This window comes from Nuphar pumila, chromosome 6 (genome assembly GCF_984573655.1).
Source record: "Nuphar pumila chromosome 6, dmNupPumi1.hap1.1, whole genome shotgun sequence".
Lineage (NCBI taxonomy): Eukaryota > Viridiplantae > Streptophyta > Magnoliopsida > Nymphaeales > Nymphaeaceae > Nuphar > Nuphar pumila.
The window spans coordinates 4,749,272-4,769,730 of record NC_143254.1 but is presented as its reverse complement, the minus strand read 5'-3'; the positions used below and the strand labels follow the sequence as shown (position 1 = coordinate 4,769,730).

The 20,459-nt window shown below is 36.7% G+C and overlaps 1 protein-coding gene across 1 annotated transcript; it reads left to right on the top strand.

The window, feature by feature from the left end:
* The first annotated feature begins 347 nt into the window (after window positions 1-347).
* LOC149833712 (ABC transporter A family member 2-like) lies at window positions 348-16,790 on the top strand. The gene is made up of 16 exons (XM_090010963.1): window positions 348-816; window positions 7,405-7,636; window positions 8,424-8,593; window positions 8,745-8,930; window positions 9,018-9,113; window positions 9,232-9,432; window positions 10,493-10,652; window positions 10,750-10,979; window positions 11,067-11,184; window positions 11,468-11,544; window positions 11,651-11,740; window positions 11,829-11,972; window positions 14,540-14,851; window positions 15,115-15,195; window positions 15,289-15,465; window positions 16,376-16,790. Exons 1-16 carry the CDS (start codon window positions 442-444, stop codon window positions 16,649-16,651), a joined length of 2,925 nt encoding a protein of 974 aa, XP_089867089.1. The 5' UTR covers window positions 348-441; the 3' UTR covers window positions 16,652-16,790.
* Window positions 16,791-20,459: the final 3,669 nt, after the last annotated feature.

The following is a 20,459-nucleotide window of genomic DNA, read 5'->3' as shown; positions in this document are numbered from 1 at the left end:
GGGCGTTCTAGTAACTTCCTTTGAGGGTACTTTGGTCATTAATATTTTTTTGCAAACCATCTTTCTTGCGCCACAAGTCAAGGGTACTAAAGTAATTTCATTTATTTTCTTCACCTACTCTTGCTCAAGGTTGTTATAGTAATTTCAAAAAACTCTTCAAAAATTTAGGGTTATTTCGATCATTGCCATTCCCGTGTCGTCGAGTCTATTCTTTCAATCACAGGGACACTTCACCGGATACTTTCGCCCAACTACGTCTTTTGACTTAGGGGTATTTATGTAATTTAATTTTTCTCCGTCCGCCGTGTATATATATATATATACATCGCCAACCCAATCTCTCCCTCCAAAACTGCAAGAACTCCGTGCACGTTTCAGACCCAAAATTCACAGCGAAAGAGAGAAGAAGAAGAAGAAGAAGAAGAAGAAGGGAGGGAGGGGATGGAGACGGAGTTGCAGAGCGGGTTCCACCTCCTGAGGCAGCAGTTCGCAGCCCTCCTGAAGAAGAACTTCCTTCTCTCGTGGCGCAACAAGAGGGCGACGTCCCTCCAACTCTTGTCCTCCCTCTTCTTCATCTTCCTCATCTTCTGCATCCAGGAGGCCATCCGCTCCCGATTCTCCTCCACCACCTACTACGAGAACGTCCCCGACCCGGCCCCGCTCATCTCCCCACCGATCCCCGCCTGCGAGGAAAAGTACTACATCAAGTCGCCCTGCTACGATTTCGTGTGGAGCGGGAATACGAGCCCCACGATCAGGTCGGTCGTCTCTAACATCATGAAGAACAATCCCGGAAGGCAGATTCCTTCTTCCAAGGTGCGTGAATTTCTCTGTCTCTTCCTCTGGATCCAAACTAGGTTCTTTTTTCCACTTTTCTTCGAATGTTTATGATTTTGAGCGTTTTTCGTCGTTTCTCCAAGCGAGAATTACCGGCGGAGAGTTTTCCTGATTTCTCTGTTTCATTTTTTCCCCTTTTCGTATGAATTTCGATCGTTTCTGGTGAGATACTTGAGCGAAGAGTTTAGAAGTTTAGATTCGGAAAAAAAATGATCGTTCCCCGTAATTTTTCTTCAGTTCTAGGATGAAGAATTTCGAACAGAGAGATCGGCTTCGAAATTCCGCGATCTTCGTTGTTCAATTCACGATTTTGTCTGCATCTTTAAGTTGCGCTCTCGATGAATTCTCTCGATTCTTCAATTCAAATCCTTCACAGAATATTTCCACGATTTGCCTTTCGTTCCGAAGAGAAAAAAATCGGCATCTTGGAGTAGGAAACGATCTCTATATAATCACTGCAGGATTTGCCTCATTTTCTTTCGTTTCGGGAAGGGAAAGGAAGTTCCGAACGAGGGAGAAGTAGAAGAGAATCTCTTTGTTTGTTTTTTTCTGAATTTTATAGAATTTTTTGAAATTCTAGTTTTATCCGGATAATTTCGTGCTTCTCCCCGATTTTCCTTTGTGAATTTCTCTCGCTCTTTTTCTGGTAATATGTGAAGAATTTCCTTGCTTTCTCGTTGGGAAAGCGAGTGAGGTTATGATATTTCGTATTTTCGTTTACTTTTGACATGTTCATCGAAACCGCTTCGCTTTTTCTCCAAGTCGAAAAGATGGACCACCCAGAAGAGCCCGCTTCACACACCCTAGATACTGCGATGCTCCACTTTCTCTCTCTCTCTCTCTCTCTCTCTCCTTTTTTTTTCAAACTTTTATTTTGACTGTCATATATTTCTTGGAAGGAGGGATGTAAACGGGTCGAACTCGGTCCCGGGTCCATTGAATTTAGTTTCAGATTTGAATACCGAACTCTATACCGGATCCAGATCCCATTATTATTCAAATGTTGCTTACTCCACTGAAACCGAGAACGCCACGAAATGGAAGAGGAATTTCGTGGTTTCTCTTTTTTTGTATTTTATGAAAAATTTACAGAAAGACCCGTCTTTTATCTGAAAAATTCGAACAGACCCTTGTTCTCTAAACTTCTTCGAGTCTTGTATCCATCTTATCCTCAAAAGATGTGGGAGGAGGACTTGGAGTTAACTTTCACAGTAGAAAGTCAAATTTTGTGGTTCGGTTTTACAGTTTTACTCCCGTGTCCCCCATACCAACGCAGTCCAATGGGTAGGTTTTGTTTGGGAAGTGGAGTTGGGAGCAGCGACGAGGATTTGCAGAATTCCCGTCAGTCTCTGCTTTATTGGTGTCCCGTCAGACCCGCCCGTCAGCGAGGCAAACTGGACAGATAATGAAGTAAAATTAGGATTTTCAACTCTATCCTTGTAGCCCCAAGGGGTTTGGTGTAGTAAGATGGGGGCTTAGGTCTTGAGGTGGGTGGTCTAGGTTCAAATCCCATGAGCGTCACTCTTGCGCAAGCCACTGTCAGGACAGCGACAGTAAGTACGGCAACTAAGTCTATGATATTGTAGTGCTTTTTTAGAGTAAAAAAAAAAAGTCGGATCCTTGACCAATCATTGAAAGTCAGCATGTTGTATGCTCTTTTTCAGAGACTGCGTATCAGGTGAAGCTCAAAGGCTCCACTTTTTTTTTCAGAGGGCATCTACGGTTGTTCATCGCATGGATGAACGGCATCCAGGTGGCATTGGATGGTTAGATGTTGCTCTGACATGACACACTCTTTTCCAGATAGGCTAAGGCCAAATTGGTAGATGTTGTGAAGTCCACTCTCTTTGTCTAGGGTTGGGCATCAGGCTGGCTTATTAGGAGCTTGGCTCATCGGGTTTTAAGTACAAGGCCTAGAGATGGCTCCGCCTATTTATTAATGGAGCGAGTTTTGGCTCGATTCTTAACAGGCTCAGGTTTGAAGATACCGAACCCATTTGCTTAATGTTCAGTGGGTTGGTCTAGTTTGGTCTAGCCTGACTCAAACCCAAATCCAAACCCATTTGTAGGTTATTTTCAAATGAAGTAATTTTTATAATATCAAAAGCAATTAATTAAATGAAAGTTTAATGCACTCATCTAATTATCTTTCTATTTCTCGTATAATCTGCAACTAATTAAGTAAATAGTAATAGTTACTATGCAACCAGCGATTAAAAAATAAATCAAGTAACTCGAGCCCATTGGATCAGCCCAGTAGCCCTTGGGCCAACCCGAACCTGAGCCCGGCCCATTTATATAAGGGAACAGGTTTAGGCCTTCTAGCTAAAGGGTCAGAGCTTAAGACTTTGACCCAAACCCAACCATGATGAGCCAAGTTGGCTTGGCCCACCAGGCCGCGCGGCCCATTGCCCACCCCTATCGTGGTCACCTCTAACAGCGTCCCTCAGAAACAGCGTTACCGGAGAAGGACCTGAATGGTACATTGTGCATGAGTTTGTTACTTGAGATAAGTCAAGTTAACTGATTTGAGGTAATAGTAATTTACATAAAGATTTGGTTGTTTCTGAAAATCTTAGAAAGGTAGCACGTGTTCTCGGAATTCAACCCTAAAAGAATGGACTGCTTATAACATTATGTCTTGTTTTTTTTATTTCCGTGGATTTCTGTTGCCTGACGAAGATAGGGAATTCTTTTCGGTTGACTAAAATACCCTTCACTCTACGGACTCTTCGCGTACGGTCAACGGTAGCAGATTTTTTCAGTTTTTGTTTATAATTAAACAAATAAAATATTGAGGTTGTGATGTGTCCGAACTCGTAGTTCAGAAAACTCAACCGATTTTTTGAGGCCGCAAGAAATAAATCCCATTTTCCTATTTACTTGAAGAAAGTCAAACCGGAGCACTTGTCTTATATCTCCCTGACTTCTTGCAGAATGAACAGTTTGTCCCTTAGGCGTTGTTTAATGGCGGGTCCCGCGTCGCGGTGGTCAGAGTGAATGGTCTAACCCGACCCTGTCTCTCTCTCTCTTCTCCTTCCTCTTCTATGATTAGCATTTTTTTATTAGTTTTTTTATTTTCATTAATTAGGGTGATTTTTATTTTCATTTAAGTTTTTTTTTTAATTTTCATGATTAGGTCTTTGAATCAAATATCTTTAATTAGGACTTTTGTTATTTAATTTTATTAAGGCTTTCTTTAAATTTAATTAGGGATTTTTTTTAATTTCCTTTTATTAAGAATTTGAATCAAATATCTTTAATTAAGGTTTTAAATATTTAATTTGATTAGGGTTTTTTTCTTTGGTATTCTTTTATCAGGGTTTTGAATCAAGATTCTTTAATTAGGGCTTTTTATACTTAATTTGATTAAAGCTTTTCTTGTATTTAATTTGGGTTGTTTTTCTTTGGACTTCTTTCATTAAGGTTTGAATTAAGGCTTTTTACATTTAATTTTATAGTTTATTTAGGTTTTTTATTTTATGGTTTATTTTCCTTGTAGTTTAAGGTTTGTTGGTTTGCTTGTAGTTTATTCATGATTTATTTTCTTGCATTTTAGGGTTTTATGATTTATTTTTATTTTTGTATTTGTATATAAAAAACAGAATTCTTATTTTTTTTCAAATTATCCAAAATTTAAACATTTTTTTTCGTACTTGGATCCAATTTGAGATCCATATTTGGGGGTAAAATTCATAATATTTTGACAAAATTTCATAATTAGATCCACACCGATTAAAGCATTTATATATAAAAAAAATATCATTTTTTCTCAAATTTTAAATATTTTTAGTTTTTTTATCCAATTTGAGATCTATATCCGAAACTAAAATTCATAATAAACATATTAAAACACTCATATGGTTGGGTGGATCGATTCAAAACGAAGTTATACAACCTATGTTCAAGTTGTTCGCCATCAAACGCTGGACACAACTTATTGTCCAGCTGAAACAAATGATGAACATAGTACGTACAATTGTTACAAAATGGATAGAACATGCATTCTGTCTATTATGTTTTGTTGTTCCGTTTTCATAGAAACTCATGAAGCACGAAGTGTTTTCCCAGCCCCCACAGTTGCTGCGCAAACATTGCCCTTTCTTTTTCCGCAAAAAGAGGGCAGTTTTCAACTTGACCCCCCTTTTCGGAGGAGAATAGGGTCCAATTCTGTTTCAGCGGAAGAAGACTTCCACAGCAACCCTTTGAGTGGAGTCTCCTTGGGCTGCACACAACACAAACTCCTGCTTAGGTATAGCGGGTCCCATTTCTTTCATCCCTGGCCAAGGGGATGACTTATCATTTTGTAAGATGCGAAGGCTATCTTCTAGTACTGCCTTTTTGTTTTTCATAGAAAATGCAGGGGCGTCCCTCGTTCTGGTTTGCTACTGAGTCTCTTTGTTCTTTCATTTTCCACAGTTCTTAGAGGTAGTCTTGTTACAAAAAAAACTTATCAAGTCCGAACGGACGTGGTTGATCCAAACTCTATTCTAGTTAGCAAGTATGGATCCTAATCCGAAATAAACCCGACGAAGCGTACTTAAATCAAAACCAAGATCTGCTAAAAATAGGCCGAAAACATGTAGCTTACATGTAAAACGTAAATTTTGAAATTGATCTAAGATTAGAACTCTGGTCTTGTAGAAAATGCCGTGTCAAAACGGAGTACGGATCTAAAAGAGCCCATACAATGGAAGTTGAATAAAATCAGAAAGCACGTCCAGGTTCTATATTAAGATCCGTAGAGGGTTAGGTACGGGTCGGGTCTGGGTCAAACCCGACCCATTGACACCCTTACTTCAAAGTGTCTCTTGGTTCCTCTACTTCACGTGGGCCATGTTTCTTCACGAAAGCGTGGTCCGTACCGTCACACAATATTTTACTTGCTAGTGTTGGCGCTGGTCCTAATTGGATCCAAGTTGCAGTTCAGATGTGGATCCACCGTCGGCTGATCCGAAAGGTCTAATCATCATCCACATTTCTTTTCCAGCATCATTTTGATGCTAAGACTAAGATAAGAGTGATTATCTTTGTGTCTCAGACATAGTGACAAAAGTTTTTATCGGCAATTTCTCTTTTTTCAAAAACTCACGAGAAATTGAAAAAAATCCATAAATCTTGCATTTTTTGGCAAAATGTCGGCAATCAAAAATTAATTAAAATATAAAAAATCTTTTTTTATAAGAAAATATTAATAAAAATTATTTAAAAATAAAAAATATATAGGATTTTTTTTGTGATAAATAGCTGTTTAAAATGGAAATATCACGTTTAAATCGTGGTATTTATGTTTTTTCATAAATCTCCTGATATTTTGAAAATCTTGCGAGAAATTGCCTTTTTAAACTTTCAGGCAATTTGTCGCGATATTATCGCGAGATTTTCATAAATCTCGCGAAATTTGTCACACTGGTCTCAGACATTAGGAAAGAGAATCTAGAGAATAAGACGAATATTTCTTACATTGGCTATAAATAGATCAAACACAAAATCTGGTTTGGTCGGTCTCCATCATTGTTGTAAGAATCGTTGCTAATTGGCTCAAGATCGATTCTACAAAGTGCACGTTTCTGATGCAAGTTGCACTCTATGGCCTTCTTTTCCTTCACAGCCATTGAGACAATTTTTTACTATTTCCATCCATCAATCCTTTTCCAAGACTTTATTCAATGCAACGATACACTGACATTGATTTTCCCAAAAGTAGTAACAGCAGAAGGTCTATCTCCTTGACGCATTTTGTCATTGTACAACCACAATAACTTCTGTATTTTTGCTGGCTCTGTAGCTAGTGACAACGCAAACTTGTGGTTGGGTATATTGTTCCCACCAATTAGACAGATCTCCCTATCAACCAAAGGGAAAAAAAAAAGGTGCCAGGAAAATGACCGATTTGGCACCTAGTGTTTGGGAGATAAGTGGTCATACGTGGCACATGTGCTGCACGTGTGGGTGGGTACCAGGGCTGGGTCTCGGCTCGAAGAGCAACCCTGGCTAAGTCTCAGGTTTGGGCAAAGTGAATTACAATGGGGCCCGCCCTGGCCCAACTCAAGCCAACGTGGTCCCAAATCATCTTCGAGCCCAATAATGTCTAGTACTCATCTCTTAAATCTTATGATGCAAGTTGTTTCGATCAATTTAATAAGAATTGATCCTTGAATCATATTATTTTGACAAAAATAGTCGTAAAATCTTGTGTTTTGCCGACCCAACTACGAATCCTGCATGCAAGTTGGATTTCGGGGATTTAAACGTCGATCTTCATTAATTGAATGGTGTAGATCACATCTATCTATGGAGTTCGTTTCTATTAAAAACGACTTGTATCAATGAAATCTCAAAGAGGGGCATGAAGATAGGGATGAGTGAAACCCATTTGCAATAATGTCCGAGTCAGACTTTTGCCAGATTGAAGCTCACGGGGATTAGCTTTGCATCCCACGTGGGGCCCACAATAAATTATTGAGTTGCATTTTGGGGTTACCCGCCTCCGTAACTAAATTTTGGGTTGGCCTGGCCCGCCAACAAAGGGGTTTCAACTTTCAACTTCTTTCTTGACCGTTGCAGGTTCGCTCGTTTGGGACACCGGCGGAAGTGGATGACTGGCTTGCGAACAATCCCATGCGTTGTCCAGGAGCCCTTCATTTTGTGGAGAGGAATTCCACCTTCATAAGCTATGGGCTTCAGACGAACTCTACCGTATTGGCCAAGAGGGGGAATTTTGAGGACCCCACTTTCAAATTTCAGATACCCCTCCAAATTGCAGCAGAACGTGAGATAGCCAGAACTCTCTTGAAAGGTATTTTTGCTAATGAAAATGGTACTTCAACGCTCCAAGTGTTTTGAGAATATATCAGTGGTGCTACACATATTATGCCTTTTCTCAGTCGGAGAAAGATTCAATGTTCTTGATTAATGGAGCAGCAGAATAAAGAGGATAGCATTTAGCCAACATCCCTCCTAGAAACTTATTGGCTCTAGTGATTCAAGCATCATCAAGTTTTGGCCATAAACCTTCAAAAAACGTGTTCAAGAATCGCAGCTTACCATCTTTTTCTGCAACGGGGTTTTGGATGGCATGCTGAAGTTATCATCAGTAGTTCTTCAGACGGTGTCGCTTTGTTGAGTTTGGAGGCAGCTTAAGAAAACAAGCGAAACCAAGACTGCATGTAATATAATTATTTTTTTGAAATGATTTCTGATAAATGGCTAAAATGTTTTTTTTTTAGGAAGAAAAAAATGTTTTTGAGGAAATAATGGCTAAAATGTAATAATGTGCATTTTGATGGGCATTACAGAAAACTATGTAGTTTGGTTTTGATACGTGGATGGCAGTTACAATCCTCTCAAGCATTGAAATCCAACAAAAAAAGCATTTTTGATTGTTTGAAATGAATACCGAGCAAGAATTAGAGATATCTGATGATGGTGCGGATAGAATTGTTGAAAGTTATGCTAAGTGGTTCTTTCCATAAATGGATTGGAAGAATTTGTGTTTCAGTTTGTTCGTCAATGACTTTGATTGTCAGTACTTTGGCTATCTTTTTTATCCTTTGCAACTAATTTTAATTTGTCCAACCATGCAGATCCAGGTTTTAGTTGGAATGTCGGGCTCAAGGAGTTTGCGCACCCTGCTTTAGAAACATTTTCAGCCGTTGGGACTGCTGGACCAACATTTTTCCTTGCAACTGCCATGTTTGGTTTTGTATTTCAAGTTAGTTCTCTGATCACAGAAAAGGAGCTCAAGCTTCGACAGGTATTGGTTTGAGAGGAAATAACTTTGAAATGCTAAATGACCAAAGATTAGATTGAGATTTTATTTGTTTGTTAGTATAGTATATGTTTTTGCTAAAGCTTTTTCCGTTTTGAAGGGCACTGAATTATCTTGCTTTTTAATGATGATGCAGGCACTATCTATCATGGGACTTTACGATTCTGCATACTGGTTGTCATGGCTTACATGGGAAACAATTTTGACACTTATATCATCACTTTTCATAGTACTCTTTGGCATGATGTTTCAGTTCCGCTTTTTCCTCAAAAACAGTTTTGGAGTTCTGTTCATTCTGTTTTTCCTTTTCCAATTTAATATGGTAAGCTTCAAATGTGAGATATTCCTTTGATGGTGATTTTGCTTATTGACCTGGTAATAAGCACGTTACAGATACACACTTTTGCAGATTGGTCTTGCTTTCATGATATCTACTTTCATTAGTAGGTCATCTTCAGCAACTACAGTTGGGTTCTCCATCTTTATTATTGGATTTTTGACTCAGGTATACCTTCTAGATTAATGAGAAAGCCTCCCTGATTTTTAATGATGGGGAGAATTTGAAGACTTTCTTTCAGTTCAGCCCTATATTCAAGATAATGCAATTGCATTTTTATTTGCAGCTTGTTACAACTTTTGGATTTCCATATAGCACGGACTATTCAAAGACATATCGAGTGATCTGGTCCTTCTTTCCTCCTAATCTTCTTTCTCAATCCCTTAAACTTCTTGGAGATGCAACAGCGAATTCTGGAGACACTGGAATCAGCTTCCGTGACCGTGGAAAGTGCCCAGATGCTGATCCAAATTGTGTGCTAACTATAGTATGTTTAACAAAATATATAGAACTTCATAATGTTATGCATTAAACTTCACTGTTCATGAAGATTGATGAACATCTCCTTCATGTACATGGCTTTTGCATTATAATTATACCATAGTTACAGAAAGCTTCTGAAACCTTGGAGGCTCACTTTGGAAGCATGAAACCGTGTGTTTCTTTCATGCTTAAAGCTCTCTTTCCTCAAGATGAAATCAAACTTTCATTGTGGAAATGCACTTTTCATATTAAAAAAGGTGTTTTTCTTTTAGAAAATTAGAAATGTGTTCCATATACCTACATATGATGGATCATTTTAGGCAAAAAGTTTTAAAGATGCATTTAAGTAAAAACAAATGTTTTATCTATTTTGTTTTTTATGTTATTTCCTATTCCCTTCCACTGATTTTTTAATCACTTCTGCCTATTTTTTTTATAAAACCTATATATGATAGAGCATATTAAGAAAGATTTAAAGTGCATATTAAGAAAGGCTTCCACTGATTTATTTCTTTTTTATATTACTTTCTATTTTCTTCCCCTTTTCTTTTAAAAAATATGTTTTATAAAACCTACATATGATGGAACATTTTTAGGCAAAAAAACTTAAAATGCATTTAATTAACGATAAATGTTTTATCTATTTTTTTAATGTTCTTTCATACTTCCTTTATTGTTGTTTCTAATCACTTCTTCTTTTTTTGTTTTATAAGAAACTATATATAATAGAGCATTTTTAAGCAAAAGGCCTAAAGATGCATTTAGAGAAAACAGATTATTTATTTGTTTTTTATGTTACTTTCTTTTCCTTCTGTTATCACTTTTTAGTCACTTTTGTCTCTCAAATACTTCATGCTTCATAAATTAATGCACTTTTTTAAAAACTCGCTTCTTGCTTCACACTTCACTTCTCGCACCCACTTCTTACTCTGTTAACTATGAATCATACACAGAAGCATACCTGAGTTTGTGAAAGATCCTTACCAAATGCATCACCCACAACTTTAAAAGTAATAATAAAGCATACTTATGAACTACAACTAATTTGTTCGTACTGGTAACAGGATGGCATTTACAAATGGCTTATTACCACATTCTTCTTGTGGTTTGTCCTGGCCATCTACTTTGACAACATCATCCCAAATTCCAATGGTGTGAGGAAGTCATGTTTCTATTTCTTGCATCCTTCATACTGGACTGGCAAGAGTGGAAGCAAAGTGCGAGGTGACTGAGGCTTTATAGTATATTCTATTAGTAAAAACAAAATTGTCACACTAATTGGCTAACATTGGTGTTGATGGAATCTATTTTGGTTTCTCAGAAGGTAGCATTTGTAGTTGCATAGGCTCTACCCCACCACTGGAAGATGTCTCCCAAAATGATGAAGATGTGCTTGAAGAAGAAAACATGGTAAGAAGGCAAGCAACTGAGAGTGCCCTCGACCCCAATGTAGCTGTTCAAATCCATGGTCTAATGAAAACATATCCTGGCACAACAAAGTTAGTTGGGTGTTGCAGGTGCCAGAGATCTTCACCTTACCATGCTGTGAAAGTAAGTAAGCAGTTGAGCTGAAGTGACATTCTCATCCCTTAATACTTGCACACTTATAGAACTGGCATTTTGGTCTCACAAATTCAGGGAATTTGGGTGAACTTTCCAAAAGATCAATTATTTTGCCTGCTCGGACCCAATGGAGCTGGAAAAACTACTGTAATTAACTGTTTAACAGGCATAACACCAATAACTGGTGGTGATGGTAAGATCTTCTTTCTTAATTCTATGTTACTGCGACAGTCTGAAACTTCATAATTGTCCACTGCATTCACCAACCAGAAAAACACAGGTTGTGTTCTTTATGAAGGGCTATGATTTTCAAACCATAATGTCCACTGCATGTAAAATGTGCACTACATGAACTTTTTTTAATGTGAAAATTGTTCCTTTTTTCTTTTTAACTTTCTGGAATGGGTATTCCATTATAAAGTTGTAGCATAGAAAAACCACAAGTTAGGCTGATACACTAATTAATTTGCTGACAGCCTTGATTTATGGATACTCCGTCCGTAGCTCTGTGGGGATGTCCTATATCCGGAAAATGATAGGAGTTTGTCCCCAGGTACTCGTTGGAATAAATTAAAATAGTAAGCTTATGATTTTTCTGCCATTTATAATATGTTGTAAATTGTGAAAATGAGTAACCGGTAACATGTGACCATCTTCAGTTCGACATATTATGGGATTCGTTATCAGGCAAAGAACATTTGCATCTCTTTGCCAGCATCAAAGGCTTACCTCCTGCTTCAATTGCATCGGTAAATGTCCAATGCCTAAAATTGAGATGCCTCAGCTTCTCCATTCTTTTACTGTTTGCTCAAATAACATTTGTCGTGATTTTCCCAGGTTGCTGAAAAATCATTAGCAGAGGTGAAACTTATAGATGCAGCTAATATGAGAGCTGGAAGCTACAGTGGAGGAATGAAACGTCGACTCAGTGTGGCTATAGCACTTATTGGGGACCCAAAATTGGTTTTCTTGGATGAACCAGTAAGAAAAAACGTAGATTATTTCTTTTATGAATATCAAATATTTGGTCCACTCTGACTTGATGGATATGAAAAGATAAATGGTCTGCATGACAAGTTAATTTGCTTATTTTACTGGCCCATTTTGCTACATAAAGTAGACTAACCATATGACTGTCTACCTTTTCTGATTACAATATGGCTCCAAGATGCCCTTTAAATTGTTAACTGATATGCATCATTCTTATGTAAGAACCTTCAACTACAGATTAAGAATCCACTGCCAACTTAAGAGTTCCTCAATTCCTCAAGCATTCCCCATTCTCCAGTATTATTTACTCTTCTTCTGTTACGTTTAATTCATTTTTCTTTGTCTTTCATTGACATGAGAATTGGATGGATTGTCATTTTTCCATCTCTAGCATTTTAACCATACCAATAATAGTTTCATTTTGTGATTTATATCACTATTTTTCTCACATTTTTTTCCTATTTTCCTTGTTTTCTGAATTATTTATTTCTGCTTTTGAGGCCTTCATTTCTACCCTACTATACTAGGTTTTTAATTTCTTCATGCTATGATTCATTTTCCTTTGGACCAACCATAAAAGCAGACATTCGCAAGTGGAAAGGGAAGTATTCTATTTACTACTGAACTTCTTGCTCTGTGTAAAGTGCAAAATTTTGATATTGCCTGTTTCAAACATGAACCTTATGACTATTTATAATTTCTAACCTAATAGGACGATTATATAGAAAGGCATAAGTAGGGGCGCAGATGAGCCGGGTTCGAGTGGAGCTTTGGCTCAAGGAACCCTACTCGTCTTGTTTTTTGACTGCTCAGTCTCGGCTCGAGCTCTAGGCCGAGCCTGAGAAGGGTCGTACCAACCCATAATGTAGCCGAGTTCGAGCTTGTCTTGGCTCCAAGAGCTCGGCTTGTGAAAGCTCTTTGAGCTCATTGAACTCGGTTCGTGAAAGCTCTTTGAGCTCATTCAACTCCGCTCATTAATGCTTGTTAAGCATGTACACTATACATCACATAATGGGTGTTCATTTCCTAATACGGTTTGTTAATGCTCGTTAAGCTCTATTATGGCTGTTTATTTCCTAATATGAACATCAATATCCAATACATCATCATTCATCAATATTCAATACGTCATAAAATCTGCCTTTCAAAAAAAATACATCATATAATCTACATGACAATAAAAAAAAAGATCATAACCAACATCAAAATAAGGAATTTATTGCTTCAGAATAAAGCATGGACAATGTAAACATAATTTAAATAACAAATCTGTTTATTTAACATAAACAGAATAAAGCATATACAATATTAGGCTCGTGTGTGAACGACCTACTTTCAAGATTACTTCATTTCAGACCAACGTAATATCAAAATCACATAATCCAGTATTACATACCACATCAACATGATTCCAGGTCCAACTTAGCACCTTTTTTACTGCTTTTTCTCATTCATACAATAGAATCCAAACTTTTCCTTCCACCATCCCAAGATATCAAAAGGTCCAGACTCCAGATACATTAGGGTTGTGCTTGACTAACCCATCATCCAAATACATTGCTAGATCTGATTTTAAAACTTGAAAAAGGAATATTGTCAGACTTATTTAAAAGCTCAAAAAAATCAATGCTGCCACTACTAGTCCTATTGTTGGCCGTAGAATTACCACCACTATTTCCGAACTTATTATTGCCTTAGATATTATGGGTACCCATACCAAAATTTGTTGCTACCATGTGTTCATTCTCATGTCGAGCAACTCTTGAAACGTTGTCTTCACTAATTGAACATATTGTGAAGCTTCAACCTTGTTAAGATAGACTCTTGGAAACACAAAATCTAGCATAGTGTCCTTCAATCTTGGATCTGACATTGATGCAACAACCATCAATAAGTTGCAACTTTCCCAAATTTTCTCTCATTTTCCTTACCACTGAACTCATTAAGCCAAAACCATTGTTAGCCCTTTCATCCTGATCCAATTCTGCTTTCACCTTCCAAACCTCAAGAAAAAATAAGTTCGAAATTGGATATTGGTTCCCTGAAAAAATCTTAGAAACATTATACAATATTTCTAAAAACTTGCATATAACTTAAATTTTATCCCAATCTTCTTCTTCAAGCACCCAATTGAACCCTTCATCTTCAACCTTGTATCAGGGAAAGACATCTTTGTAGATCACAGTTTCCAACATTAAGTACATTGAATTCCACTGAGTTGAAACATCCAAAACTAACTTCCGTGTTGTAGTAACATCTATTTCTTTTGTTGCAGCCTTGAAATTATGAAGCCTTGAAGGTGAGACCTTGATATACTTGGTGTTATCTCTAATAGTATGAAGTGTTTCTTTGATTTCATCAAGCCCATCTTGCATCATCGAATTCAAAAAGTGAGCGCAGCATCGCGCATGAAATCCCCCCCCCCCCCCCCCCATAATGCAGGTCTAACCATCATGAGGAAATGTATATAGGGCTGTAGTAGGATGCAATAATTTCAAGACATTTGCCATCTATAAACGTTATGCATCATTAAACATGATAAATCTTTTCATTTTCAGACTACTGGTATGGATCCAATTACTCGTAGGCATGTATGGGACATCATTGAGGATGCCAAGAAAGGCCGTGCAATTGTCCTGACTACCCACTCCATGGAGGAAGCTGACATACTAAGTGACCGAATAGCCATCATGGCAAGAGGAAAATTATGTTGCATAGGAACCTCAATAAGACTGAAATCAAAGTTTGGTGCAGGTTATGTTGCCAATGTAAGCTTTGGCGGAAGTTCCCCTCAGCAAACTCCAAACAATAATGCAAATGCAGTTCAGAATGAGCCACCACATGAGCCTGTGAAGCAATTTTTCAAATATGTAAGTCATATTTAAAGAGTTTGTAATCATTTCATGTGCTGAATGTTTGAAATGAGCAATTAGATGTGGGAATGTGCTAAATTAATCGAATCATCTAATATGAATCAATTTGGACAGATTTAACCTACTTTATTTCAAATTCAGCTAAATGAACCCCATGTACAAATAAATACTAGTTTTGGACTAATATTGGATCAGGTCAAATTGATAAGATAACCAAGTTTCCAAAACTGATGTTTTCTGATTTGGCAATGACACTGCAGCATCTTGATGTTGTACCCAAAGAGGAGAATAAGGCATTTTTGACTTTTGTCATCCCTAAGGAGAAAGAAGGCTTATTGACTGTAAGTACTGCCCCTTGTTTTCTTTTCTTGTGATTTCTTCACATTCATGTTTACAATGCTGAAGCTCCTTTTTTGCTGAACTCTGCTACTTAGAATTTCTTTGCTGAGCTGCAAGACAAAGAAAAGGAGTTTGGTATCTCAGATATTCAACTTGGCCTCACAACTCTTGAGGAAGTTTTCCTGAATATAGCAAAGAAGGCAGAACTGGAGAATGCTTCTGCTGAAGGAAGCTTGGTGACTCTAACCTTGACATCTGGTACATCTATTCAGGTAAGCAGAAAATGTATATTTGTAGAATTCATTATATGTTAATCCTATAATTGTCATTTCTATGTTTTAAAATTAATTCTACAAAATTTCAAGACTCTAAATGATTACCCTTTCAATATGTTCCATTGACCCTTTATCTAAAGCAAAATTCTTCAAATTTATGTACCATACAGAAAGTGATACTGCATTAAGTTCTAGCCTTTTATGTTGAGAAGCTAAATTCTTTTAAATTGCAGAATGCATTGGTTTGTTAACCGGTTCCATGTAATTTAAATATAAATAAAATTAAACATTTTTTTCGCTACTGCAAACGTTTACATAAAAAATATAGAAACAAGTACTAAATGAACTTTTCTTGAATATTTAGGTAGCAGAGAGATTTTCAGAACATAACATGGGTGTAATCAACTCTTTCATTTGTTGAATTGTTTCAGTATTACTATAGCTGAATATTGTAATATAACTTGCACATGTAAGTCTTCTCTCTCTCTCTCGCACACACACACACACACACACACACACACACACACACACACACACAGAGAGAGAGAGAGAGAGAGAGCATGGAACAGGAAAACCGGAAAGCATAAAATGCTTTGTAGTGGACCATTTTGCCTGTCAGTTTTCAAGGATGATTATCATCATTTAAAAAACAACATGATATTCCCAAATCCAATCCTAAGAAGAAAAAATTTATATTTTTGCTGCCCAAACATGTTTCTTTAATATATACTTAATATAGATATCAGCTGCAAGTAAAACAAACTGAGCTGATTTGAGTTCATAGAAAAGTCACAGTGGGTGACAACCATACAGTTCTGAACAGGTTATCTCAACCATGACTAATCTTTACTAATTCTTTAAACACTTTGACGGAGATATGATCCTTTTTGGCTCAATTGTGTTTCAGATACTCAAAGGAGCAAGATATGTGGGGATTCCAGGAACAGGAACAACAGACAATCCTAGAGGGGTCATGGTTGAAGTATACTGGGAGCAAGATGATGCTGGTGAACTATGCATTTCCGGCCACTCTGAGGAAATGCCTGTACCACCAAATGTGCAGCCTACTGGACCCCTTACAGCTGTTTCGTCACGGAGCCGCGGGTCCTCATTCAGGAGTCATGGTCAGCTTGTTGGAACTGTCATTGATCCTGATCAGATTCAACGTCCAAGTCCCTTTTAGCATATGTTTATAGTTATAATTTCATGTGTACGAAGTGTTTTTCATAGATGTGAATCCATCAGTACATTGCAAGCAGCATATATACTTATTTACATTTGAAAATTAATGCAATTTTTTCCATTTTTTTGGTTGGTGAAAATGCCTTCTACATGCATAAATGATTTCTACAATCCAAATAATTTTTTAGGCTTTGGCATTGCTACTAACAAGTAGGGCTGTCAAGCTCATGAGGGTTCTGCTCATCTGGTAGGGGCAACTCATGAGCATCACCAAGTTGATGGTACGTCACGAGTATGAAACTCACAGGTTATGTTGAGTCAAAAAAGTTGGGAGTCCAAACCTGGTCTGTATAGTTTAAAGTGCTTAAAATATTTCTTACTCAAAATAGATGTAAAATGCTCTGGTAGAGTTGGTTCGTGTTGGATATCTGACAAGAATCATAGCTCAAAATGGATGTGAATAGCATGCCCAATCATGTATTTTCAAGGTTTTCAAAGGTAATTCTAAGGTTTCTTAGCTTGAGACCCGAGGAGTGACCTGGCTTTGATACCACTTGTTAGTATCATCTCGTGGAGACTCTGCTAAGGGCTCAAATTGAGAGTAGGTCTACCCTAGTCAAATTGCAATCAAGAGGGTCATGGCTAACCGTGGAAGTGATCCTTGATTCTAGGGCATATTGTTGGAGGTTGATGTGATTTGTTGTTCCTCTCTGCATGATCCATGAAACAACACTCAAATAGCACCATGGAGCTGTGCTATCTAAGAGTTCAGATTCCATGGGGTCATGACGGGAATGTATTGCAATGAGGCTTAGTACTTGAACTTTGGGTTTATGCCTCAAAATTATGTGGGTTTAGTACCTAGTGTGTCCACATATTACCCAACATTTTCCTAGGTTTGGTTTTGGAGGAATAGTTCACTACTCTAAAACAGTGTTAAATCCCTCATTAAAGAGAAGAGGAACCTTCACATAGATTTATATATTGTAGAGCTTTATGGGAAAGGATCATTGAGGGCATGGTAATTGAACTTTGAATTTTGGTCTTTGGATCTTGAACTTGGATTTGGATTTAGGTTTAGGTTTTGAACCGACCCTACACAATTTGGTTTGGTTTGGTCGTGGTCATAGTGGACCATTCTTTTTAGTACTTAGGATAGTTTTAGCCTTGAGTTCTTGACCAACCATTTGAAGGCCTTAAACCGGTCAAATTTGAATATTCTAGCTGTCTTTGACCTGTCCAATGTCCCTGCATGCCCCTATTTATTCCTGGCCCTTTGACCAACTGTGACCATTGACCATCGCCCTAATTTTGGATAATTTTGATCGTGGTAGGATCATTTTATCCCCTTGACTTACCCTGGTTTATTGGCTACACCTAGCCATTAAACCTAGTTGACTAGCTGTTGGGGTCATTTAAGGCCTTATTGCTAGCCATTTGACCATTTTGTCTATGGTCGTTGGGCTTAGGGCTATATATACCCCAATCTCGACTCTCTCTCTCTCTCTCTCTCTCTCTCTCTCTCTCTCTCTCTCTCTCTCTCTCTCTCTCAAATGGGGTAACTATCACTTTAAAGATAGTTTGTCCGATTCATGCCTCTAAGTCTACCTTCAATCAAGCTCGGTTGTCATACTATTTCTCGACAATTTTAAAGTTAGAGTTTGCTTCATGGCGAGCACATTGAAGGTTGGTGATTAGAAGAATTGTCCAAAAGAATGTAATATCAAAAGTGTAATGAGAAATTTACAAATATTCATGAAAAATCAAATGGTGTGAGGTATGCTCTTAAACCAATATTTTTAGTTTCATTAGCTTGGCTAGACATCGTAATCTATGCCTTGCAGTTCGGGTAACTGAGTGCCAATGCATTCTTTAACCTATCTATATAGAATCTATGAGAATTTGTCAAGTTATTCTCAATATTTTGAGGTCATCATTATATAGATGAATAATTATAGGTGCTTTTCATTATTAAAAGGTAGAAAATCACAAGATGAATGTTCTTTTATATGGACCCTACTCTGGATCCAAAGTTTGTTATCTGGATCCTATCTCAAATCTAGATCCTTAACCAAATCCACCTTGCAGTTTTGGATCTTTTTGAGATTAGAGTTCATTTATTGTGCAGTGAGCTGATTTTTAAAGTGTTGGATTTACTTCAGTTCATTACTAAATTTTGCAGTTGACCTATTTTTTTTATTTAGACCCATATCCATTGAATTTATACCTCAAGATCTTATTATGGTTGGAAATTTTAAAATGCCATATGCATATTTTGTTGAGATTACTTGTTTAAAAGTAGATTGTACCCTATCTTGACTTGTTTTGATCAAGACCCTCTGTTTTCAATTTGGATTCAATTCAAATCCGAGATTTTGTGGCTTGGATCAGAGCATAGTCCCAAATCTAAATTTGTGTATTAGATTAAACATATGTATTTTTTGTGATTATATGTGTTATAACCGTTGAATTTGATAATTGCATGTCATGTGTGATGTACGAACTATTTGTAAATGGATTTGCTTATATGAACTTTATAATCTCCATCGGATAGAGGTAGTAAATTCATATTAAGTTGAGAAAGACCTTTTATTTGGAATCTCGAGCTTTTTTATGTGAATAACCAAAGTTTCTCTTTAATAATGTTATAGTCTCTTCTTGAAGCCAACTTAAATGGATCTAAATAAACCCTTTTATGTTTGTGTATGGACTTAAAGGATTTTGGAATTTATTGTTAAATCAGAACTATGATATTTGCATCATTTAAAAAAAACCATGATATATTTTTTCAGTATGATGAGTCTTGATCCAAGTCATAGTGTTTTTTTACTTAAAACAGTTTATCAAAATCATGTGGGTTTTGATCTTGACAAATTTTAAGTGACTATAAATTGTTTTCAACTTGAAAAAATTGTAGAATTATTAATATTATTTTATATATATTATAGGAAAGTTTATTTTTGAGATAAATATGATAAAGTCAAAAAGTTGAAATGAAAGTAAATTTAGTTATGTGTAATTTAAGACTCAAACCATATATCAGGATAAAAAGTAAAAAGATATTTTGATTCATCTAAAGATCAGTAATTCAATATCATGTTCTCTTGTTAGTTAACCAAGTCATTTGCAAGAGATTATCAATTTGAATTGAATTCTCATGGAACCAAAGCAAGTGCACCTAATGACAAGCTAGTGGCAGTAGTAGATGAAATATTAATAATCGATTCTAATAAATGATAGTATATGGATCTTAGATCTATGATCCATTTTTTATGTGTAAATCAGGTGAAATCATAAAGGTAGATAACAAGTCAAAATGGGAGACTATTATGAGGCCAAACTAATATAGAAAATACCTCTAGGAAATGTCTCACCCTCCAAAATGTGTATCGAGCACCTACAACAAGGAATCTGTTTATCTACTTGTTGTTTATGGTTGTAAGTGATTGTATTTAATCTAAAAGTTATATACTAGCGAAGAATTGTAAGTTTTCAAGTCACATGATATTTTGTCATAGGATTAATAATGCATATGTTATTTTGTTTACATGCTTGATTTCTTACAATTTCTGACATGCTAGTTTTGATTTAATTTTTGAGAAGCGTTAGTATATTTTTATTTTCTTTCCTTTGGTGCATAATTGAGTATGAAAATATATTTGTTGTGAGCATCTAAGCTGAGGTTGCCAAAAGATTTTTTCAAGCATAATCATTTATTCAAAATTTATTTAGCTATTCATAGTGATGCAAGTGATTTGAAAATGCCCAAACTTGTGGGACAAACAATTATTTATGAACAAGTTTTCAAA